Source organism: Pristis pectinata, chromosome 2 (assembly GCF_009764475.1).
Source record: "Pristis pectinata isolate sPriPec2 chromosome 2, sPriPec2.1.pri, whole genome shotgun sequence".
Lineage (NCBI taxonomy): Eukaryota > Metazoa > Chordata > Chondrichthyes > Rhinopristiformes > Pristidae > Pristis > Pristis pectinata.
Window position 1 is genome coordinate 57,455,756 of NC_067406.1, and position 25,382 is coordinate 57,481,137.

General features: G+C 39.3%; 1 protein-coding gene across 3 annotated transcripts in view; it reads left to right on the plus strand.

The window, feature by feature from the left end:
• mtus1b (microtubule associated tumor suppressor 1b) overlaps window positions 1-25,382 on the plus strand; it is a 123,317-nt gene that overhangs the window by 45,656 nt on the left and 52,279 nt on the right. For all 3 annotated transcript variants that reach the window (XM_052009340.1, XM_052009346.1, XM_052009334.1), the window contains exons 4-6: window positions 6,736-6,930; window positions 9,908-10,042; window positions 11,458-11,550. In XM_052009340.1, coding sequence (XP_051865300.1) covers window positions 6,736-6,930; window positions 9,908-10,042; window positions 11,458-11,550 — 423 coding nt within the window. The remainder of the gene's footprint in view (window positions 1-6,735; window positions 6,931-9,907; window positions 10,043-11,457; window positions 11,551-25,382) is intronic.

Here is a 25,382-nt window from a genome sequence, read left to right on the forward strand (position 1 = left end):
ATGGCAGAAGTCCTGAAAACAGTTGTATATCAAAAGCCCTGCTTTTAGAGCATTGATCCAGTACTGTATCTTATCAACTGTGGGCTCCCATATGGTTGGGGACTGGATGACTCTGCTTGGTCACGATGGCTGTTAAGTGCCACATGTGATGGAAGTTGGTCAATGGAACACAGAAGCTGGAGGGATGGTGGTGGGGGAGGTTCTTTCTTCAGGTGTATAAAATTTGGTGGTGCAGCTGGTAAAGCTGCTTACAGTGCCAAAGACACAGAGCCAGTCTGGACTTCAGCTGCATTCTGTGTGGGATATACACAATAGTTACCTTTCTCATCCAAAGACATGCAGGTGATGGGTTATTTGGCTGCACCCCTAGTGTGTGAGTGGTTAAAATCTGGGGGTAGTTGGTGAGAATGTGGGGAGAATGAAAATGGAATTAACGTAGGATTAGTGTAAATAAGTGGTTGATCAGGGTGGACTCAATGGACTAATGTTGTGAGAAATCCACATGGCTGTCACGTGACATTAACAACAATGACCCCCGCTGACCGGAGGACAGCATTGCTCCTCTGATCGGAAGTGATACTACTGTCAGTCAAGGTGTGGCTCCACCTACCCCTCAGTTGTGAGACTACCTTTTACCCCTGAACTTGCCTGACCAGTACCCTTTGTCTCTGAACCTGCCTGACCATTGGCTGTGACTCCCACACCATTGGCTTGTTTAAATCACAACAGTGGGGCTCCACCCAGCCTCCTAGCACCATAAAAAGAGCTGCATCCCTAGCCCTTCCTCTTCGATGACCCCAGGAGTAGTGAAACAACGCTGCAGAGATCATTGGTAAGAGTGCATCACCACATGGTCAGGGAGCGTTAAGGGCCAATGCTAGTGTAGGGTCAGGCATTGAAGTGTTATATCCTGAAGTTGTACACTGTTATTGTGTGCTTGTCTGTATCAGTGTGTGTGTGTATTTTATCCCAGTTAGGATTCCCCTCCCGTGTTCATGGTATCCTGTGCATGAGTGAGCGTGTGTCTGTTCCCATCCATTCTGTCCCGTGTTTGCCTTTGTGATTAAACTAGTTTTGGTCTACAAAGCTTGTGTCCGGAGTCCTTGATCCTTAAGACAGAAAAGAACAATTTTACACAACTATGAAGCACATTTCTGTGCTGTATGCCTCTGACTCTTTGGGGGAGGTGGAGAGAAACAATGAAGCCTTGGCAGAGTGATTAGGAAGAATACATTTCCCTTTTTAAATGGAGGGGTCAATTGTCAGGAGCATGGACTTATCCTTGGTAAAAGAGTTGGAGGGGAGTTGGGGAAATTGTTTTCCACCAGCTGGTGGGAGTCAGAAACCCCGTGTAGAAGGAAGACATTGTTGCATGTGAATGCCCAAAGATTTCAACTGTGAAGGATCAACTAAAATTTACTTCAGTTTGCACACAGCAACATTCTAATCTAGATTCCAACCTTGCATTATTTGACTTGATCACGAATGTGCAGAATCTGGTGATCTGTCATACTGTTTCTTAACCCACTGAAGTGGGTTCTGCAGAATTGTGTGCTGGAATTCTGTAATGTAGGATCAATTCCTTTTTAAAGAGAATTAGCCAATTTTCTGGTTATTGAAACATAGCTCCTTCATAAAAGAAGACCTCGACCTCAATCTGGAAGGATTTTTGGCACATGAGCCACCTTTTGAAATTGTTCAAGTTTAATATCAAGCTGCTTGATATGAGGTACATGCATTGAACAAATTTTAATTTGGGTATGGGGTAATTTTACAACTGCGGGTTTGTTTACCATACACTTGAGTCCTGTCATTGTAATTCTTGACAGTGCCATAGGGTGGCATGAAATAGAATTATTTGTAAAAGATGATCAAAATGTGTTATCTTGTACCATAGCAGAAGCAAATCACAGTATTTGCCAGACATAAATATTAAATGTGCTGCACTTTTTCCATGTCCTTCATGTATTGATGCATGTATTTTTAGCATTGTTGATTTTGCAGCTAGCAATGTGACACTTAATATAATGCCTTTGGATATCATAGATCTGGAGATCATTGCCATAGTTACTCTCTAAATTGCTTGTTCCCTATGAATACTTTAACAAAATGTCCTTATTGAATTTCAGACATTTTTAAGAAACATTTGGAATTTTTAAGGGGACTAAAAATTGAATGTTTTAAAATCTAGTGTTGATTTAGATTTCATTAAACTTGAATCCATAAAAATGATGTTTGGGAGACTCAAGTGCATCAATTTGTTGTCATTTGCTGGTGCTAATGTAGTCGAAATGAGCTCCAATCCAGAAAGGGGAGCACTTGCCTGCATTTCAGTAATTTAGGGTTATCAACATTCCCTTTTGAATAAATAAAACTGCTAGTGTCTGAATATATAGATAAGAAAATTGGGTTTTATCTTTTGCAACTTTGATACCTCCTAGTTGCAGTATTAAAGTATGAAGTTCTGTAATTGCCCACTTGACATGCTAATGAATTTGTGATTTGTTCTCATCTAGCTGCAGTTAGATAAGTAGATGTTATGAAGTCTAACCATGGCATGTAGTCTGATGAAATGTTTGAAATGCATGAAACAAATGGGCCATTCAGCCTATGGTTCTTCCTGCTGATATTGCTTAAAAAGCCTTCCTCCCTCCTCTTTCCCTCTTTTTTCCCCCCCCCCCATCCACCTAAAATCCTCACTATATTCTCTTCCTTTCTGCCTTTTGTTTGCAGAGCTTTTCCTTCAATTTATTTGCTACAATTTTTGTCACAACTACTGCTTTCTCCTGATTACTCATCGTCTTCCATACATGAGAATGTGTTCCCTGCATCCACTTTTTTAAATGGCTTCATGCTACTAGACATCAATCTGATCACCCTACTTAATTTCCCAGAGCCCAAACTGGTTGTATTTTCAGTAATTAATTTTAACACTACTCATTTCTTTTCCACTTTACATTTAATACTGCACTTGCATTGTGCTTTGGATCTGTCATTTTGGTTCACTGCTCCAAATGTTTGAGCCAGGAATCAGCTGAAAGATCAACCAGAGTGTCTTTTTTTTTCTGGTGACTGAATTTTCCTTTCCTATTTGTAGTTTGTCTTGATTAAATTTAGTTTGCCATTGTTGTAATCACTTGTGCAATGTTGCCTAACTTGTGGTACTGAGCTGTCTCAATGTTCCGTGTGCAGATGAGACCATAAGGCAGAAACAATCTGAATCCAGGTCCTATAGTGCATGAAGACTGTTTAACTTGTCTAGATGCAGCTGCTGTTCAGCCACATAATTGCCTGTATAAGAAGGGACTGCTGTCGTCCACAGTCCTAGAAATTGACAAAGTGCAGTATCCTATAATGCCCTGAGAAAACAAACTCTGAGGTGTAGGCTGAGAAAAGGAGATGTATCTGAACTCCAATTAGTTTTAAAACTTTTTTAGAGCTATAATTGCAATATTGCCCTATCCAGACTATTTGGTCTGGAGTCCTTGGAAAGGGCACTCTAGTTAGGCAAAAAATAACCTGCAGTGAAGCTGTGTGAACAGAGAACAAGCACCAGGAAGTGTTTTTTTTAACTCTCCCCACTTTTCCCCCCCAACCCACAGGGAGTGTACCCCATTGGTGAACATATAATTTCATTGAAACTTTTCCCACTTGAAAACTTGAAGTAGAAAGTGTACCATCACAGCAAATTGTCAATTGAAACCTGAAATGGAATTTTAAATTATGACTTTGAACTCAAAATTAGTATTAAATAGCTGACTCAAATACCAGATTTTTTTTGGGGGGGGGGGGAGGGGTGGGCAAAAGAGGCAAAGTACAAGAAGTACTTGATTTGTCAAGGGTTAGTTCCTCTTTGGAGAAAACGTTCTAAGTGCAAATTAAGTAGAGAAGGCACTTCCTATTTATTCAATTGTAACAACTCTTATTGCATGCGAAAGTCGAGAATAATCTTCAAAAAACACCTTAGCATCAAAAATGCATCAACTTGAATATCTAAAATTTTATTAACATATCTGAAAATAAAACAAACTTTTCAGGATACTATGAGAGAAAAAAGGCCCTGAAGGGTCATGACAGGGTCTATACATTGTCTTGTGGGGGAATCCAGAACTAGGGGGTTTCCATCTCAAGGTAAGGACATGCCCAATTTAGACAGACTAAAATTTTTTGAGGCTTGAGTCTTCAGAACTCCCTCAAGACTGTTGAAAGTAGAATCATTAAGGCAGATGGTTGAGCTTCAAAAGTTAACATGAGAATGTAGCATTGAAGAAGCAATTCGGCTATTCATGATCCTGTTGAAAAGCAGAGCAGGCTTGAGCTGAGTGGTCTACTGCGCTGGGTTGGTGGTGCTTGCATGTTGCAGTATTGTCGGTGGAGGAGAGAGGTAGTCATTACTGGTGTGTTCATAATGGTAGAACTAATGAATTGCAGCTGTGAAGGTGGTTTGAAGATGTCAACGAAAAGCTGCTTGGAACAAAGCGTGGTATTTTAAACAATATTAGGATCAGAATTTTTTGTAGATGGCAATTGTATTCTCTGGAATGCCTCTAAACCTTGTAGTGAGAATTTCAGTTATGGTGGTGCTATGTTTCTTGGTCTACTTATGCCCTCTGCTCTTGTGATTCCACTAATTGTTGTCCTGGTTTACTTGATCAGATCTGATCTCATTTGCCAAATTGAGTGAGATTTTCACATTTATAAATGTGGGAGTCTGCAAACTGGTCATAATATCCTGCTCTTCTATTTGTAGAAGAGAATTACATTCTGACTATACAAGGAATATAATGCTGAATTGAGCATGAGCAATTGCTAAAATTCATGTAATAAAAGTGATGAAGGTAAAGTGGAAAATTTTTCCAATGTTAAGTCATTAGTTTACATTCCAGGGATTTATCAGAGGAATGCAAATGAGTATACAAGTACCCTAGATTCAGGAACTGAAAATTGAGCAAAATAAATACTACTTGAAAGGGAAACCAGGAAATAAGTCCATTCAGACAATTGTCAGGAAATTAAGGCGTTCAGTCACCAGCCATCTGAAGTCTTAAGCTGATCAGTCAGCATTGATTTGTGAGGGTTAGGACATACATGATGAACTTGTATGTTTGAAGAGTCAAAGATTTTGGTGGTGTTACATGGAATTGCAGTTGACATTTGGTGAAGTTCCTTGATGTAAATTGAAGTTCATCATTTTCCTGATTGAATTTGACTGAGCAGTAGGAATTGTTTTCATAAATTGACTAGAATATGCCAAGTGTTCTGGTTTTTATTTTAGAGGCCCTGTCTGTTTGCTGGTGACAAAGTTTGTATTTTCAATGATGAAGATGGAGGCACATGTTTCATGAAGAGTATTTAATTGGTTGTATTCCCCCATTACTCTGGGAAGGGTAATTTAGACCCTGATTGAGGTATAATATGTGAAAACAATGTTATGTTTAAAGGGTGCTAAAGTTTAGAATTCCTCCTGCATTTGGTACTTGATAAGACCTTAATTTATTTAAAGTGTAAGGGTGCTACCAAAGATGAAAAGCTGGGTCACAGATCACCCATGATTTTAAATAAAAATAGTGCTCTGTTCCCATTTGTCATTGAATGTCTTTTTTTGTCTGGAGAGTTGGTATTGTTCACATGTTTACTTGATTATATTTCTCACTCTTAATGTTTATGATGAGTGTTTTCACTGTGCCTGGCTTCAACTGCTGTGCCACTTTACAACCTCCTCTCTACCCTCCAAATCCATCTTGTTAATCCAATAGTTTATATTCTTACAGAAGTTAATTTTGATTTTTCTTGGGTGTCCTGTACCATTTCTCAACGGTCATTTTTAGAAGTTGAATGAATTGCAGCAGATTGTTTGAAGTATCTTCTGTGAATAAAACCAAATAATTTAGTTGAGGACACAAGTAGAATTTGCCACCTTTTTCATTTTATACAAAAAAAAATAAGTGCAGCTTCCATTGATAGTTGGGTATCCTACATCAGATTTCCCTAAGGCAGAAGATGAAAATCAACCATCTAATAGCTATAATCAAGGCCTATTGAAGGTTCCTATTATTGAGATTAATTTGGTCTGTGAAGGCTAAACTTCTGCCTGTATTTAAGATTTCATGTCATTAAACAACTTCATTGTTGGTGAGTTGGGCTTTCCAGTATCAGAGCCTTAGAGGATGATGTGACTTCAGCAAACTGGACTTGAAGGGTTATTTTTGAGGTTGACTCATGCTGTTTTGTTGGCCTTAAGAACAGTAGTACTGGACATGCACATCCTTGTTTGGATGTGTCAGTTCAAAGGCTAGGGCTGTAATAGCTTAATTTTGTGGTAATTGAATAACAGTAAAATGAGGACTATCCAAAGTGCTTAATTTGTCAGTATGTTGTAATAATCTTGGTGATTTGATGCAGTTTGGCACAGAAGTAAACATTGCACAATAGTTATTTTGTTTAACTTGGATCAGCCATACATTGTTGGAATTCATTTACAAAGTGGGCAATGCTATACTATGCAGCTGATCACAGCATTTGATTTATACTTTGTTAATCTCTGAAGATGTTCAGAAGGATCAAGTTTTGTCATTGTCGAAACATTAAATATTGTTATGGCAAGTCTAAGCTACGTTATTGTCAGTATATGCACTCCAAAAAGTTGTGGTACCTGACTGCATTTTAAAGAAGATCTGGAAGAAAATGTTCAAACTTGTTGCAGTTGGCTGACACAATTTTAATTTTTTTTTCCAGAGGAACAAAAAGTTGCTTCTATTAAAGCAAAACCAAGGCTTGGATTAGTTAAAGCCACTTCAAACTTGGGATGTAAAACAGTAAAAGGCACATTCAACTCTAAACTGCCTGTTCCAACTTCTGGGTTGAAACGAGTCAACAGCTTGTCATCAAACAGCAGTGGCTTGTCAATTCAAAGCACATGCAGTAGTAAAGGTAGGTGTCATTGTTCTTGTATCTAAGGCTTACCTATGGAACCTGTTGGAGAATACAATTTGTTTCATATTTAGCAGTAACTGTAGCTTTGGATATGTCTACAGCAAACTGCCAAGATTTTATCAATTGTTTTTACAAAATCTTACAATTTGTTTTATAGCTTCCACCAAAATGTTGAGTGCCAAAGCAGCAAATTCACTTTTTTTTAAAAAGGCTTGGGTTTTGAAATAACCATATTGAAGGATTGTATATTAAAATACATTGATACTTGTTGGCATAAACATTTAATGCATAGAGAAGCTAGTCGAACTGAATTAATGCAGACAAATTTGCAAGGGCACCTGTTTAAACTAAAAGTGTGTACTTTTCAAGTTAGACAATGCAGTCTGCTGAAATGTTAGCTCAAACTGACCCATCTTTCAAGATTATTGTCTCACTGATTAGTTCTCCTGACTGTAGGATTATCTGAAATGAGCTGGAAAGCACTGCCTCAGTTTGGGAGCATATTTAAGAGTAACATTAGGGCAATGTTTGTAAAGAATTAAGGGGAATAGTGGGTCAAATGGCCCCTTTTTGTACTTCAAATTATTTGTAGTACAGCAATTGATCAACGTTATGCATAAGCAGATAGTTATTCTTGCTGTCTAATGAAATAAACACATCTTAAGGATCAGATTACATTTGCTCTGTTTAATTGTTTGACAGCATCCAGTTGAAATGGAAAGGATTTCAAGAATTTGTTGCAGTTGTTTTCTGGTGTCACTAGTTTGTGCTTGCTTGACTACTGTGCTGTAAGAAATGAACAGCATTCTACAGCAACAGCCTGGAACAAAGGCTTTCTAACTACGGTGTATAGGAGGGATTCACTATTTTCCAACAAAAGCAAGAAAATATCCACAAAACATGTATGTTACAGATTTGTTGTATGAGTTCAGAATTTTTGGTTCTGCAAATATCAGAAATGCAGCATAAGTGCATCTAAATGCAATTTTTCATTGAAGAAGCTTGTACTCTATATGCTGCTGCTCTTTGTTTCCTTTTTTGATTGGCCATCTCTTTGTGCGTGTGTAGCTGGAGCACAGCACAAGGCATGCCTAGCAAATTACTTTATTTCCACTCTATTTCACTGAGGGTCAGCGTAGGAAATGGCAGCATGAGCAAGGGTGAAATGTTACTTCTGCGTCTGCTTGATTTTGGACCATTTCAATGACTGTACCAGGAGGACTTCGAAGCTGCACTCATACCACTTTTTCTCCACATATTTTCTCCAATTCGACACTCGTGCCACCAAACACTTCAGGAAGTCGTAGTGATGTCATGTTTGTGACCTTTCTATTAATTGGATCTTATAGTTTTTGTATTGTTCCTTTGTTAGCAGTCTTCATTGGTCGACCTAAATACCAGCAGTTCAAAAGTAAGTTATCAGTTTTTTTTAAAAGAAATGTTTTGTCCCATTTGGAGTTTGAATTGTGAATTTTACTGGCTTCAAATCTAAATTTTAAGGTTTTGACATAGCTGCAAGATGGAGAATAGCAGTACAAAAGCAGTTGCATTCTTGTGTGATGGTACAGGGAAAAATTACTACATAAGCAGATGGATTCCTCTGGGAACAGTTCATTTTGTGATGTCAATAGTTGAGAATGAATTGACGCCCTTGAGGCAGTTAAGCAAATATAATTTTATTTCTGGTTATTCTGAGCAATGCACTGAAAAACCAGTAAATAACAAATGTGCGAAATGGTTACTGCATGAATACTCGAATACAAAGCAAAAGGCTTATGGTTGCAGGCAGAACAAGCAGTGCTCTCATTCCAACAAAGAAGTATTAAGCTTTTATGGATTAAATCTGTGCAAAGCTTTAGCCAAAAATACAAATCCAATCTGTAATTTCTTGAACTAGGAGGTACTTTGTGGTAGATTGATTTCTGATCTTAATATTCGGAATGATGTCCTGATACTACCTCCTCACATGACTTATACTCGTGCAGCAATAACCGCTTCCATTTGTCAAACAATTTCATTCATATTACTAAAATGAAAAATATGAAACTGTGCTTCAGGTTAAGTCTATAGCTAGCACATGATTTAGAAAATGTCCCTGAAATTAATTTATACATTACAATTCTGGTTTAAGGTAACAGACTAACTTGATCAGATTTTAAAATTTAATTTGGTAGAGATTACTATTTGGCCAGAAGAGAATAGATGTATCAAAAGTTCTGATTTAAAGTGCTTCTGAGTGACTTCAGTTGCGGAAATATTGGGTCTCATCTTTACCCATCTGTTTAAAGGCATTTGTTTCAACAGGATTAAATTAGTCAGTTAGTAGAGTTAATGTCTGCATGGGTTTCCTCCGGGTTCTCTGGTTTCCTCCCACATTCCAAAGACCTACAGGTTAAGAGTTGTGGGTATGTTATGTTGGTTCCGGAAGAGTGGCGATGCTTGCGGGCTGCCCCACAGGACACTGTGCAAAAAATGTATTTCACTGTTTCGATGTACATGTGACCAATAAAGGTATCTTAAATCTTAGTAAATTTTAATGGTCTACAACACTAGTGAATATAGTTTGACTTTCACTTGGGTGCACTGGAGGTTTGGGATTGGTAAATCTTGGACTTGGACAAGAATTTGAAATGGGTCTTACACTAGGTTGAAATGTCACATGATGCTTAATCTGCTATGCAGTGGTTTATTGTGCACATGACAAAACTGCTCATGACCTTGCATGACACTGGCATGTGTCTGCTGCTAAGCAGTTATTACAGTGCATTTTAAAGCTTGGAATAATGTAGTGCTACATCTAACAGTGGAATAGATGATATTTAGGCAAGGTTGTCAATCCCACTGTCTGCTTGATTGAGGATCTGTTTTGTGCAGATCAGTAGATTCTAAGTTTAATTGCAAACAAAAATGGCTTGTTATTTCAACAAATGTTCTTTTCCCTCCTCTCCCAACACCCCCCCCCCCCTCCCCAAAGCTACAGTTGCTTCAGTTCATCACAGAGGAGATGGTTCAAGGGAACGTATACTCTCTGCATGTTCCAACCGTATTCAAAATCAATCTGTTTCAGTGCTAAAAAATAAGTCTGCATCTGTAAAGTCTCCATGCAAAGGTAGATATTCATTTAAACAATATTCACTGAAAATGCTTTAGTTTTGCTATGTGCAAAATGCTCTTACTTGCATGACCTGGATTTTAACACTTAGTGGAAGAGTTTACTTTGGGATGTTGGATCCCTCTGCTGCCGAACCCTGAGTGTGCATTTGTGGTAAAGTAAAATTGCACATCACTTAACTGGATTTGTTCCAAGATAACTATAGGTGAACGCATGACTGAGTTTGTTACTGGTAGCTCACAAGTGACTTATCCTGTAAGCAGTTCCAAATGTTAAGAATTGAAGCTGAGTCTCTAAATCTGCCTTGGATGATTTGGGCCATGCTGAGATTGATGCTTTTTTGGAAAAGTTCTGCCATGCAGATCCAAACTTTGGTGTTTATAACTTTTTCCACAGGCCTGTAGTAATTCATGATTGCTAGTTATTAGTCTCCTTCCCTTCCACCTGGGACCAATGCTTTAATTTCCCTAGATGGCTTAAAAAGCCAAGAATATTTTGATAACTGACCCAAAAGAGATTAGCGGGCAGTTTTATTTTTCAGTTGTTTGGCCTGTTTAACCCAGCTTGGGTTTTGTGGATGTACAAAATTGTTCTTGCATTAAATGAAGCCAGCTGCTTATCAAAAAGTCAATTTTGCAATTGCTGAATATTTGTTGATGGCCATTTGTGTGAATTCGTACCTAGAGAGACCACGATGCTAAAATAAAAACAGTAATGCTGAAATCACTCTGGTCAGGAGCACATGTGGGAAGAGAAACCTTGCATTTAGGTCCAGGACCCCTCTTCAGAGCTTGGGAAGGTAAAGAGTTTTGGACCCAAAACATTAACTGTTTCTCTATTTGCAGTTGCTGTCTGACCTGGAGTGATCCCAGTGTTTTCTATTTTTATTTCTAGATTTTTTTCCAAATTTGAACTTTTTCCACTGCCTTAATGCTATTCTACTACAACTTGTTTGATCTGGGACTAAAATTGTGTAGGGATGCAAGTGTTTGTAAATCAAATTCTGACCATGCATGCAGTATCCAAAACCTGAATGAAGTTGCCTTGTTTCGAGTTCTGAAATTGAAAAGAGAAATTGCAGTCCAACTTTTCTACTTCTACAATGTGTTATGATTGTATCCTTGCTATCAATCAAATTTCACATGGCTCTTTGTATAAGAGAACTTCCACATCAGGCCAGGGTTTTAAGGCAATGTTTCCAAATTCTGTTTTCTGTTCAGAGTGCACTTTGCAGTAATATAAAAGCTATTTAGTCATTAATCTTTAAAGAAAATTTGAAATAAATCCTCCAGTGCAGAATAGTGTTGAAGGATTTTTTGGGTATCAAGCTTTGAAAAATAATTCTAAGATTGGAAATTCATCTGCTTGTGAGACTTAATTTTGTTTTATAAACTACTTTTACAAATCTATAGGAGCATGGAGAAATGTGAACAGTGTGAGCAAGATTCTTCCAGGATCTGTCCCAAGGTCTGCAAGGCAATTGAGCACTCCAAGCAAGCTAAAAGGTAACTACAACATTAAACTGTCAATTTCAGTGACTAAACTTATTGGTCATGGTGATAGCTGTCAACTTCATCCCACTCATCTTTAGTTTTGTGAAGGAGATGAGATATATTTGGATTTCAGTCTTTTTCTTTGGTTTGTTGACTATTGATTACTTGCAGTTTAAGCATAATTCTGCTTGCCAAAATTTGGCAAAAATGTTTCTTACTAGGAGCACCAGATGTGTAGCCAAGATCTTATTGGTTTGTCTGACAAAAGCAAGCTGCAGAGCCTGAAACTCTTGATGTATGGTTGCTGTCCTAATTAGTTTAATGGATAAATTGGTCTGAAATCTGTTTGGACTTGGGTTTGGTTCTATTCTGATGAGGCCAAGTGGAGGGAAATTGATTTTGTTTTTCTCCCCTTCCTGCCTAAAGCTGTTGCCTTGTCAGCAGTGGTTCAATGGCAACACTCTGACACAAAGTAGATCATGGATTTAAGTTCCACTCTCCAAGGACAGCTTGATGCTTCATTAATGGTTTCATGTGGTTGCTTGCAATTCCATGGGCTTGTAATTTGATGGGGTCATAAAGAACAATCACATGCCTTTGAATAGAACTTGAATGTTTTTTGTTTTGGTGTTTTGCATTTCAGAGGGATACACTTAAACCAGCTGTGATGCCAACCAAGATGCATCAAGTTAGGACAGTCTGCTTGGAGCTTGGTTTTAAAGAGCAGCTTGAGGGTAGGGGGATGTTCTACAGCTTGGGGGTGAGGCTGCTGGAGATCTGCTAGGCAGCACTGGACTCAAAGTAAAAGAGCTCAAGTGATAATATTCAGGGTTGTAGGGCTGGCTAATAATAAACAGTAGGGTATGATGGATGAGCCAGTGGAGGTTGAGCATGGGTGATGGGGGAAATTGTGGGCTGTAGAGGGTGGGGAAATGACAAGGCAATTTTTTTAAAATGAAGTCTGAGGTGCAAATGAGATCATGCGTGTTTGGAGACGGGTAGTGTAACAGATGGAAGTTGGTGGCAGTGGAGCACAGATGAGACCTGAAGCTCTGCTTGGGGCTAAGTTGACTTGACTTTGAATGGTTTAGTTCAGCCTCAATTACCAGGCAAACTGCTTTCTGACCAAGCTTTTAATAGAGGCCAAAACAGTTGTAATGTACCTCTTCATATAAACCACTAGTTGGGCCTCGCTGTTTAGTTTGGCTAACTTTTTTTTTAGAGAATTTGGGGTTGATCAGCCACTAAGACTGTTGCTCCTAGAGCCAGAGGTCATGGCTAAAGTGCTAAATACCTTGGCAGTCATCAAGGAAGATGCTGCTGCTACAATCATAGCAAAATGAGGTGCAGTTGAGATTTGCAAAGGGCTAAATATTGATAGTTGCAGTATTAGAATGAATCGGGTTGATTATCACTGACATCGTGAAATTTGTTGTTTTGCAGCAGCAGTACACTGCAAGACAGAAAAATTACTAAGTTACAAAAATAGTCCAACAGAGGATAACAAGGTAGTGTTCATGGACCATTCAGAAATCTAATGGCAGAGGGGAAGAAGCTGTTCCTAAAAGGTTGAGTGTGGGTGTTCAGGCTCCTGTTCCTCCTCCCCGATGGTAGTAATGTGAAGAGGGCATGTCCTGGATGGTGAGGGTCCTTAATGATGAATGCTGCCACCTTGAGGCACTACCTCCTTGATGTCCTCTGGTGGGGAGAGTTGTTCCTGTGATGGAGCTGGCTGAGTCTACAACTCTCCATTTCAAATGCATCTACAACTTGGCACGGATAGGATGCACCTTGGGTTGCTTGGAGAAGGAAGAGAGGAAATTGGAGGCCCTGACCATAATCTTCCAAACAACTATTGATCTGTCGATGGTTCCTGCAGATTAGAAATTTGCAGTTGTTGGGGGACAAAATTGCAATGGATTAACCAAAACTAGAAAATGAAAACCAAAATGGCTACATTTCACTCTATTACAGGCATTCCCTTTGTTCCCTTCACCTTCTCTGCTACTTAAATTAACTTGCTTTCTTTCTGTTTTGATGAAGGGTGCTTTCCACAGATGCTACCTGAGCTAAGTTTCTGGAGCATTTTGTTTCTAACCACTGACCAAGTCATTTAGACCTTGGTAGTGTAGAAAAGTCCAAAAACAATGAATGGAGAGACAATTTGCAGTCATAAAGCAATACAGGCCCTTCGGCCCAAATAGTCCATGCTGACCAGTGCCCATCCATCTAGTCCCAATTTCCTGCGATTGGCCCATATCCCTCTAAGCCCTATCCCTCCATGTACCTATCCAAGTGCTTAAATGATACTGTTGTACCTGCCTCAATCATTTTCTTTGGCAGCCCATTCCATATACTTGCCACCCTCTCTCAGGTCCCTTTTTAAATTCCCTCTCTCTCTCTCCCCCCCCCCCCCCCCCCCCCCCCCCCCCCCCCACCCTAAATCTGTGCCCCCTAGTTTTGGACTCCCCTACCCTCATTTTAAACACTTTTAGAAAGTTACCCCTCATTCTCCTATGTTCCAAGGAATAAAGACCTAGCCTGGCCAACCTCTTATAACTCAGGCCCCCTAATCCTAATAACATCCTTGTAAATCTTTAATGCACTCTTTCCAGTTTAACAATGTCTTTCCTATAACAGGGCAACCCAAAACTGTACACAGTACTCCCAAGTGTCAAGTCAATGACTTGGGACATTATGTTGCAGTTATACAGCTCCTGTACTCATTGCCCTGGCTGATGAAGGCTGGTGTGTTAAATGCCTTTTTCATCACTTTGTCTACCTGTGACGCCACTTTTAACAAACAGTGCACTTGTACTCCTAGCTCCCTCTATTCCATTACACTCCCTCGTGCCCTACCATTCATAATACAAGTCCTACTCTGGTTTGACTTTCCAAAATGCATCACTTCACACTTACCTGTATTGAAATCCATTTGCCACTCCTTGGCCACTTCCCTAACTGATGATGATCCCTCTGTAGTCTATGATAACCTTCACTATCAACAACACGGCCTCCTAATTTGATATCATCTGCAAACTGGCTGATCAAACCTTGTGCATTCACATCCAAATCATTTGTACAAATAACAAAAGGGTCCCAACATGGACCCTTGCAGCACACCATTAGTCATTGGCCTCCATTCCAAGAAACAACCTTGAACCACCACCTGCTTCCTATCTTAAAGTTAATTGGGTTGTTAAGGGAAAAGACATTTTAAAGGCAAACTGTGTCTAAGAAACTTGATAGTTTGAGGGGGCAAAATAAGCAGAATGTGGGTGAGGCGTGTGGACTTTAAAAAGGCATTTGATATCATATTATAGGCTTGCTTTCAGGATTGAAGGCAATGGAATAAAAAGGCTATGACTGAATGGATGGAAAATGGAGTTAACACAAATTGGTTATCTTCCAGACTGAAGTGTGGATTTCCCTAGAGGTTGGTGTTAGAGCCACAGTTTGTTAGGAATGACATTAGATTTGGGTGTACTGGGTACAACTTTCAATTCACAAACAACAAAATTTGGAAGCATGGACTGTGAAGCGGATAGTATTAGACCTCAAGGAGAGAGTGGCAAGCTGCTGCATTGAACCAATAGTTGGTAAATGAAATTTGATGCTGAGAAATATTAAGTTGAGAAAGAATGATGAGAGGCAATGTAAATATTTACAAGAGCAGATCTAGGATATGTGTGTAGTTTTTTGCAAGTGGGGCAGGTTGAGAATCTATACTTAGCTAGGCCTCACAAGAAAGTCACAACATACCTTGATGCAATATCTGGTTTGGCCATACGTGGAATATTGTCTCATTCTGGTTCCTGCACTTCATGAAAGATGCAAAGGCTTGAGACAATGCAGAAAAGAACGAATTAAATGTTGCATTGGATGAGGGACATTGGTTATGGAAGGACTGGGGAAGCTGGGGTTGCTCTTCATGGAGCAGGAGATTGTAAGGAGATCTGGAAGGTATTTAAAATTGTTAAGGGTATAGCCAGTAGGTTTAAAAACTGACCATTGGAGGAAGGGTTAAGAACTAAGTAGTGTTTGGGCCAATTCCTCCATTCAAATGATATCAGGAATTTGTTTTGCACAAGTAGTTATGGAATACACTGCCAGGGTGTTAGTGGAGGTAGTTGCCATTCAAAGGGAAGCTGGATGTACCTGTAAGGAAGAGATTTGCTGGGCTATGGTATGTGGCCAGGAGTTGGACTGGCTGGATTACACTTAAAGAGAAATGGTCTTTTTTTTCCCTGTTCAAATTTGGGTGTTGCATTAATGCCAAATTTATAGAAGTGGTTAGCCAATTTAGGTCTGTGGAACCTGATCTGTAAATATCCAGGAAGCATCTGTTAATCTTGAATTTGAGAGTTCGAGAAATTCTGATATGGCCTTTCCTTGAGCCGATTTGAGCAGCTGGACAAGCATAAACTTGTGGAGCCACTCTATCCCTGATGCTCAAATGAAAAGGATCATTGAGCTAACTGGCTCTTATTCGCTAGTAATTTTGTATTTAGAAACGCTTAAAATGCATATAACCTCTTGAAATCTGAGTGGGTTGTGATAACTACAATCTTTACCAACCCTTCAAGAAGGCTTTAAAAGTCTACAAAGCTTAAGAAAAACCTGAACGATGTTAAATGAGAATTAAGTGTAGCTTGGGCAAGAATACTCTTAAGTAATTTACAATTAATAGTGATGCCAAGCCAAGGTGGATTAGTCATTCTACACTTTAAGGTTGGGTTACCTAAATGATTAACCCACCCTTCCTATGTATTACAAGTTTGAGAGGTTTAACTGGGTGTCGGCAGTCTTCAGTGCTTATTTGCAAGGTGCGGTCACATTTAAGTTTAGTGGTTTTTAAATTTAGTTTCTTGCAAGTTTTTTGGCTTTGTTCTGGGATACTCTGTTTACAGTATTTGAATTCACACAGTTGTGCATTTATTGACTATCAACCCCCAAAAAGTCTTCATTCTGTTGATAGAAATGGTATTTTAAATTCTTGATCTTGGATATCATTCTTGTGAGGAGAAATTACTGAGGGAAAGGATGAATTATGCTCTGCAGTTATTCACCCCTCACTAATGACCAGGTTTGATAAAAATGAATCGATATACGGTTGCTGGATGTCATTGGACTAGAACTACAGTTTTAGAAGGTAAGGAGTTGAAAATCTAATCATGAGGCACTTTGTATCTGATGGTGTTGTGATGAGAGGCAGTTGATTTTGGATCAGTGCAGTTGGTGCATAGCAAGTTAATTTTTCTAATTGCCCAAACTTTTTCTTGTAGTCTAGTTCACTGAATTAATTAAAAATACAGATCCAAACTGTATTAAGCATTGTATTATATGCATAGACTTGATCAGTTAGCTAAAAACTAAGTGAGTTGTGATTACAGCCTTAAGTTGGTGGTTTTGTATCTATAAATTGAGTTAGTTTATTTACTTGCTGGAACTTTCGTTATACATGTTGTGGATTAATTATGGTTGAGTTGAAACTCTGCATTCCCTGTCACATAAGCTGCAATATCACCCACTGGTCATTGTAAATGCTGACTTGACAGTGTTTGAAGAATTCAATGTATAGTTCTTGGGCAGTGTTCCTGCATAGTATCATAGTGATTTATTTTGATCTCTGGAGAGTGTGGGGGTGAAATGGTGAGGAAGCAGAACACCTAAAGTGCATTCAGAATCTTGAATGTTAACAGTTCAAATTCCCTTTAAGAAGAAATGTGGCAGAGCTTGTATTTTGAGCAATCTTCATCAACATGGTTTCAAGTGGAGAATCCATAGCCACAATTAAAATTGTTTGCTGCATTCCTGATCAAAAATTCTGTTTCATGGTTAATGTTTGTATTTGGGTAAAAGTAAGCCAGTTTCTTGTACATGAAAATGAAGAAAGCTGTAGATGCTGGAAATCATAAACAGAACAGAAAATGCTGCAAATACTCAGCAGGTCAGGCCACATCTGTGTGAAGAGAAGCAAAGCTAATGCTGTAGCTACATGTGGCCTATTTTACTAATCTGAACTGAATGCTTCAGTTAACTTTATTGCTGCTATGCTTTGGTGGCCACGGTTAATTTCACCTCTGGTTTGTATCCAGAAAGCAGTATAACTAGCAGGCTGTCTGCCTTTGCAACTTAATGTACACTAAGCTGGAAGTTTTTCATAACTGTTTTTGGCTTTTGGTTACAATCAGAATGTTTATTTATATAATTATGTAGCCTTTGTCTTTGGGGGGTGGGGGGGCGCAACATCCTGACCAAATGGGAAAATTTTCCTGAATGCTTTTTCTCATACTCTGTTTTGGGGACAGCTGGTTATTCACCTGGGCTTGGGTATGGGGCATCTTTATTTTCCACTTTCAGATGCCAAAAAATTGGTGTCGGCTTTTCAACTAAAGATGCAAGAAATATGAGGAAAGCTATGCTGGTACAGCCTTGGGTCTGGAAGCAACTGTAGGAGGAACAAGAATTAATGTGTCAAGTTGAAGATCCTTTTTTAGAACTAGAAAAATGGAAAAACAAGCTTTTGTTGCAGAGGGGTGGATAGAATAAAAGGCATTTCTGATGAGGTTTGCGGGTTAAACTGCAAATTAAATGATCTGGTTGATGAGTTACTAAGGGCAGTTAGAGAAAACAAGAATGGGGGGGAGAAAACAAAAATGGAGAGCTGCAGAACGTGCCCAACAGGTCAGGTTGTCGAAATAAAGGAACAAAATTAGCCAATATCACAAATGGCCTTCTGTTTTGAACTTGCACAGAAAGCAAGTTCTCCCAAGTTGTAGAATTGCTGTTCCTTGGCCTGCTTTGGGCCTTGTTATAACAGTGCAGACAGCTTGGTGTGATGGAGAATTAAAATTATAAGCAACAATTTGATGTAGATGATGAGGAATATAAAGACTGAGGGCATAGACCAGAAAAATGTCAGATGAGAAAAAGGGAAGCGATTCATTTTGCAAGAGAAGGACATGGCTGATAACATGAAGAGTTAGTCTAAGGATTCTTTCACATTTCTAAAGGTGATGGTATTGTGATCTTTTAAAATGTGAAAGCTTGTTGAAAGGCAGAGTATGACAACAAAAATGTTAGACCAAATACTTGCAGACTGAAGGCTATCATTCTTTTAGTATGTCCAATTGAGTGCATCAATCTTAAGCTGCATTGGAAAAGAGTACGTAAAATGCCAGGATGTGGGTCTTCAGTTAAACACATAGAATTGTGGCCAAACAGATGCAAGGCTAATTTGATATTTGCAGTCCAAGTTCATGATCCAAAGTTTTTTGGTTCAAGTGCCAGGGCTTTTAACACTTGGTGTACTATTGAAACAATTGTATTTGGTAACCCTAGCAATCAGTTTTGTTAGTTCTGCCATTCTTGTAATATGTGATCTGAAATATGTGCTGTTGAATGCAATATTATATACTTAAATATATAAGAAGTGTTTGCCTCTTCAAAGTTAACACTTCAGTGTTGAATGAAACCAAAATTCCAGGTTTGGAATTCTGTTTTTGAGCTGTCTTTTTATTATGCTTTGCTAATGTTCATTAGATTGCAAGCTTGAGCTAAATATAGAATCCTGTTCATCTCTCAATTGACGTTTTCCCTCCAGCCTGACATTGGACTATTCACTGAAACTCTAATCAATGCTTTCTAATGCCTGTGAATCTAGTTATTCCCATGCTTATCTGGCCAGCCTTCTCTAGTACCTTTTAGTAAGCAGAAATAATATGTATATATTCAGCTCTGATCATGTTGCTGCCTTGCCTCTCTTGATCTATTACCTTTGCAGGTTCCACAACTTGCAGATCTCTGCTTTCAATTCTGGCTGCCTGTACATTATTGAATACCCTTCTCTCCATATTTTTTGGCAGCTGTGACACTAGCTACTTTGCCTCTAGATTCCAGGGAGGTGATACACATGAACTGTGGGAGCTAGATCAGGTGCAGCAATGTTTGTCATAGCAGAACGTAATCCCGGAATCCACTTGCAGCTCCTGTTGAGGTGATTTGAAGGTTTGTCTGCCCTCGAAGTCCAATAACCTGTGTTATTGGCTGTACCTGTTGGAATTGGTTGTAAGGAAATAAGTGTGGTAGCTTGTTTGTATCAACAAAATAAGGGGTGGAAGAAGGTGGAATTGGTTGGTCTGTATGTACTTCACCATTGAACAGTACAGTAATTTTTGCAACTATGAAAGTACATAACAGGTTTGACTTCATTGAGTTTTTGTCAATATGGTTTATACTTGGTTGCCTTCATTTGAATCTTGTCTAAACTGAACAGAGTTGTAACTATCCAGATATTAACCAACTAGCAAAAGAAGCTGCTTAGCTTTCATAATGGAATTCTCAAGTAAAAGTCAATGCAGCCCTGTTTTCCCCATGACATCAAAGGTTGGTCATTTGGTAATTTGTACAGTAAATCTTTTGTAGCATTTGAATAATAACAGCAACTCCATCCCAATTGTTTGAATAGTGTTTGTTATAATTCATGCAGACAGATGTGAAAAGTGTTAACAATGAACCTTTGTAAGGATTCCAGTTTCTTGAAATGAAAAAATCCCATTCAATCACCCCAACATTATGGTATGCATAAACCAAATGAATAGTTATTTGTATTTTTCACAATCTCAACACTTCAAGTTGAACTGTCACTAGTGCAGTTGCACAGGATGTCAGGTGATTATGTCCAAATTAAAGATTAGGTTTTAATTTTCCATGTTGACTGTCATTGCTTAAAGGAAGAAGCTGTTATTGGAGGATTTTAAAAAGAAAGTTGATTTTAGTGAATTTTGGTGCTCAATACTGAATCATCTATCTATAAACTGTAGCTTTATACTAAATGTTTAACAGCAAACTGGTGGGTCACGATTGTATATTGATGCATTAATTGCTTGTTAAAGTAAATGTAGTTAGATTTGAGTGCACAATTAACTAATTTCTATGTACCAATCCTGCTTGTTAGATTCTGACATGCTTTCCAAGTTGTTGGAACTAGATGATAACCTATTCAAATGGTTCACATAGCAGTGTAGACTTCATTTTCATCCCTGAAGTACATTTCAAGACGAGTCCAGAAGTTTTAATTAATGGTAAGGGTTGTGAAGCAATAGGCAGGACAAGTAAATACAAAACATCTTGTAGATTTGACTTTTTTTTTGAGGTGAAGATGATTTGAGGATTGGGCAATGGATGTTATCGTGCACTTTAAAGCATTTGACAAGCTCCCTCATGGTAGTCTGGTCCGGAAGATTAAATTGCATGAGATGCAAGGCGAGTTGGTAAGTTGGATACCAAATTGGCTTGATCATAGACAACAGGGTAGTGGTGGAAGGGTATTTCTCTGACTGGAGGTCTGTGACCAGTGGTGTTCCACAAGGATCAGGGCTGAGATCTCTTTGTAATGAAAATGTAGATGGTCTGATCAGCAAGTTTGCAGATGAGACAAATTGATGGAGTTGCAGATAATGAGAGGCTGTCAAATGATACAAGGATATCAGTTGGAAATTTGGGGAGAGAAGTGGCAGATGGCATTGAATCCAGATGAGTGAGGTGATGTATTTTGGGAGATCATGTGCAAGTGGAAAGTATACAGTAAATAGCAGGACCCTTGAGCATTGATGTACAGAGGGATCTTGAGGTGCAAGTCCATCACTCCCTGCAATTGGCAACATGAGTGGCTAGGGTGGTAAAGGTGTGTATGGCATACTTGCCTCATTGGTCAGGGCATTGATTATAAAAGTTGGCAAGTTATTTGCAGATGTACAAGACATTGATTTGGCCACGTGGAGTATTATGAGAATTCTGGTTGCTGTACTATAGAAAGGATGTGAAGGCTTTGGAGAGGGTACAGGAGAGGTTCACCAGGACGTTGCCTGGTTTGGAGTGTATTAGCTATGAGAAGTTGGATGAACTTGGATTGTTTTCTCTGGAGTGTGTGAGGCTGAAGGGGTGACCCAAAAAAATATACAAAATTATAAGGGTATTGATGGTCTTTTTCCCAGGGTGGAAATGTCAAATACTAGAGGGCATAGGTTTGTGAGGCAAGTTATTTTTTTCAACCCCCCCCCCCCCCCCCCCCCCCCCCCCCCCCCCCCCACACACACACACACACACACACACACACACACACATTGAGTGCCATTTGTCTGGAATGGAAGGATATGAGCCATGTGCAGGCAGATGGGATTAGTGAGATTAGCTTCATGGTTCGTGCTGATGTTGTGGGCCAAAAGGCCTGTTCCTGTGCTCTACTGTTCTGTTACAGATGGTTTACACTACAACTCCTGTGTAATAGTGGTGGAGGGAATGAATCACTATGATAGTGGATCAGGTTCAATTCAAACATGCTGGTTTGTCAGACTTCTTGGAGTTAGAGATTTAACTCATCCAGGCAAGTGGAGAGTATTCTATCATACTCTAATCTTGGGGTATAGATGATAAAGGCTTTGTCTGACCTGATTTTGTAGCTAATGTGTGTGTTGGTTCAGTCCAATTTTTAGCAAGTGTTGACGATGGGAGATTGTATGATAATGTTAAATGGATAGTAAAACTTTCTGGTAAGTCATTACCTGACATTTGTGATGTGGATGCTAAGCATAGTTTATCAACCCATGCCTGAATTTTGTCTTGCTCCTGCATAAAGCATGGCTGCTTCCTTTTGACTTGCACATGGAATTGACCATGGTAATCATCAGCAAACAAACCTGCTTAGTGTTGACTCCACATACATCAGATAATAACTTTGGGGGGGGGGGGGGGGGGGGGGGGAGAAGAGAAATGAAAGCTGAAGTAAGGTATTTTTAGTTGCAGGATGTGCATGTTGCTAACAAGCTAGCTTTCATTGCCACTACCTGGAACTGCGGCAGTCATTCTGGTGTGGCTGTCCCCACTTGTTTATCTGACAGTTCAAGATTCAGTCTTAGAACATAAAACAGTACAGCACTGTATGGGCTCTTCGGCACGTGATGTTGTGCTGATCTAAATAAATCTTATCCCTATTCAATCTATCCTACCCTCTACTTCACCTCCCATAACCCTCTATTTTTTCTTTTGTCCATGTGCCTCTTAAATGACCCTATTTTATTGGCTCCTACCACCACACCTGGCAGTGCATTCCAGGCACCCACCATTCCTCTGACATCTTCCCTGAACTTTCTTTCACACACCTTAAACAGGTGACCTCTAGTATGGGCCACTACCACCCTGGGGAAAAGATGCTGGCTGTCTACTCTGTCTATACATCTCCATAATCTTAGATACCTCTATCAAGTCTCCTCTCATCCTCTCTTGCTCCAAAGGGAAAAGCCCTAACTCAACCTCTCCTCATATGTTCTCTAAGCCAGGCAGTATCCTGGTAAATCTCCTCTGCACCCTCTTCAGAGCTTCCACATCCTTCCTATAATGTGGTGACCAGAACTAAACAGTATTCCAAATGAAAAACTGATGCTAGAGGAACTCAGCAGGCCAGGCAGCATCTGTGGGGAAAGTGTTTCCAGCACCTGCAGTCCTTTGTTTTTCTACAATATTCCAAGTGTGATCTAACCAGAGTTTTATAGAGCTGCAACATTTACCTCTTGGCTCTTGAATTCAATCCCCTGGCTAATGAAGGCAAGTGCACCATATGCCTTAACCACCCTATCCACTTGTGTGGCAACTTTGAAGGATCTATGTACTTGGACCCCAGGATCTCTCTGTTCCTCCACACTGTTAAGAATCCTGCCTTCGAGTTCATTCTTCCAAAGTGTATCATTTCACGTTGCTTCTCTGGATTGAACTCCATGTGCCACTTCTGTGCCCAGCTCTGCATCCTGTCTAAATCCTGTTGCAACCTACGACAACCTTCTGCACTATCTACTACACCACTAACTTTTGTGTCATCTGCAGACTTACCCAACCCATCCTTCTACTTCTTCATCCAAAATATTATAGAAATCACAAAGACCAGGGGTCCCAGAATAGATCCCTGCAGGACACGAGTCACCGACCTCCAAGTTGAATACTTCCCTTCTACAACCACCCTTTGCCTTCTGGGCAAGCCAATTTTGAATCCCCACAGCCAATTTTCCATGAATCCCATACCTCATAACTTTGAGCCTACTGTGGGGAACCTTGTCAAACACACTTCTTAGTGAAGATGGAGCAACATTTTAATACTGTGGTTTGAGGGGCAGTCAATGGCATATTGGTCAAACCAAGGTTTGACCAAATGCCATTGACTACCCCCAGAAGGTGACATGTGAACTAGAGGTTTTATACCTATTTGTGGTTTCATGGTTATGCTGATTAAAATTGGCTCTCATCTCATTCCAGATAATTTGAGTGAATGTCCAAGTACCACCACAGCACCTGGGAATTTAATTCTTCTGGATTCTTGGTCCAGGCCTATGGGTTTTAGTCAAGTGATGTAACTGCTAAGTTATTCTCTGTGCATATTAAAATGTTGTAAGATGTTTATTTCTGAGTAACAGCAAGAGCATTACTTTCTTGGTCTTGAGTTATCCACCAGAATAAAGAGCTAACTTGCACCTATAAAGTTTTCTGGAGATTCCTTTGACACATTTCAAGATGAAGTAGAACTTAATACATTAAATGGAAAATGGACCTCAATCTTTAGGGAAGTTATTTCTTCCAAGAAATTTTCACTATTACAGAATAATTCAAATATAAATCTGTTTGGCTTCTCTGGAGTCAGAGCTTGATGTTAAGTGCAATTCCTTCATCCCAAATGGGGGCAAAAAAAAATCAGTGACCCAGTCTGAGTACATTTTGAATTTAGGAATGTTAACAGAAAAGCCAAGAATATCAATGATCTGGAATTCTACCTGAACTGCGTGAATATCCATTTGCAGTTTGAAACCAGGGGCTTACTGAAACATTTATCAGAGAGATTTCTGTTAAAAGTACAATAAGAAAACAAAGTACCTCTGACAATCTGTTACTTCTCCGCAGATTCTATAAGAATTAATTTATCCTGGATGGACATCTGTCTTGATAAATGTTGAATTTGATCAGAATCTGACCATACAATTTACTGCAGTAGTTGACAGTTATATTGAAAATTCTGGATTTGAAGTCATTCAGGTTATTTTTAGGTTGTGAAAGTGGGTGCAGCAAAAGTTTAGGGAACCACTTCAGTGCACACATTTTGATTTGAACTGCTTTATTGAGAAATGTGGATTGACTGAGGCTGAAAATAATTAGTAATTGGTTTTATTGATAGTTAAAACCCTGGCAGTAGTACAACTGAAAGCTTGAGCATTTTTCTGGGGGGGGGTGTGGTGGTGGTGGTTAGTACTTCATTAACATTTGATCTGCTATTCTGTATCTTGAGCTCCAAAGGACTAGAATCAGTTGGATTCTGCATGATCTGGAATTGCTGACTGTGAACTCAACATGTTTGGACTTGGTTGGGTTACATGTGGAAGCCTTTTCTTGTTGGTCTTCTACCCTTGAGTCCATGAGAGGAGTCAAGGTGGCAACTTGGCCTAAGCAGTGCAAGGCAAAGGTCCTTCCCTCAATGCCCCTGACTGGATTTGATAGAGCTCATTGTCATTGAATTTAATTTTTCAAATTTCTGTGTTCTTAAATAGAATTACAAGCTAAGTAAATTAAAAATAGAATCTAGAAATGTAAACTTAAATTAATTTGAAGTGCATTTTTAAACAATGTATTGTCCTTGGCATCCTTATCTATAGGTCAAGGATCCCTATTAAGTGTTGCTCTTAATCCTATGCCAACTCTTGATTGGTATAGGTTCCCAGAGGTCATTTTCCACACCATGATGTTGGAAAATCCCAACAAGACATCTAGTCATTGGAACCCAACAACAGAGGGAAGTGATTCGTTTG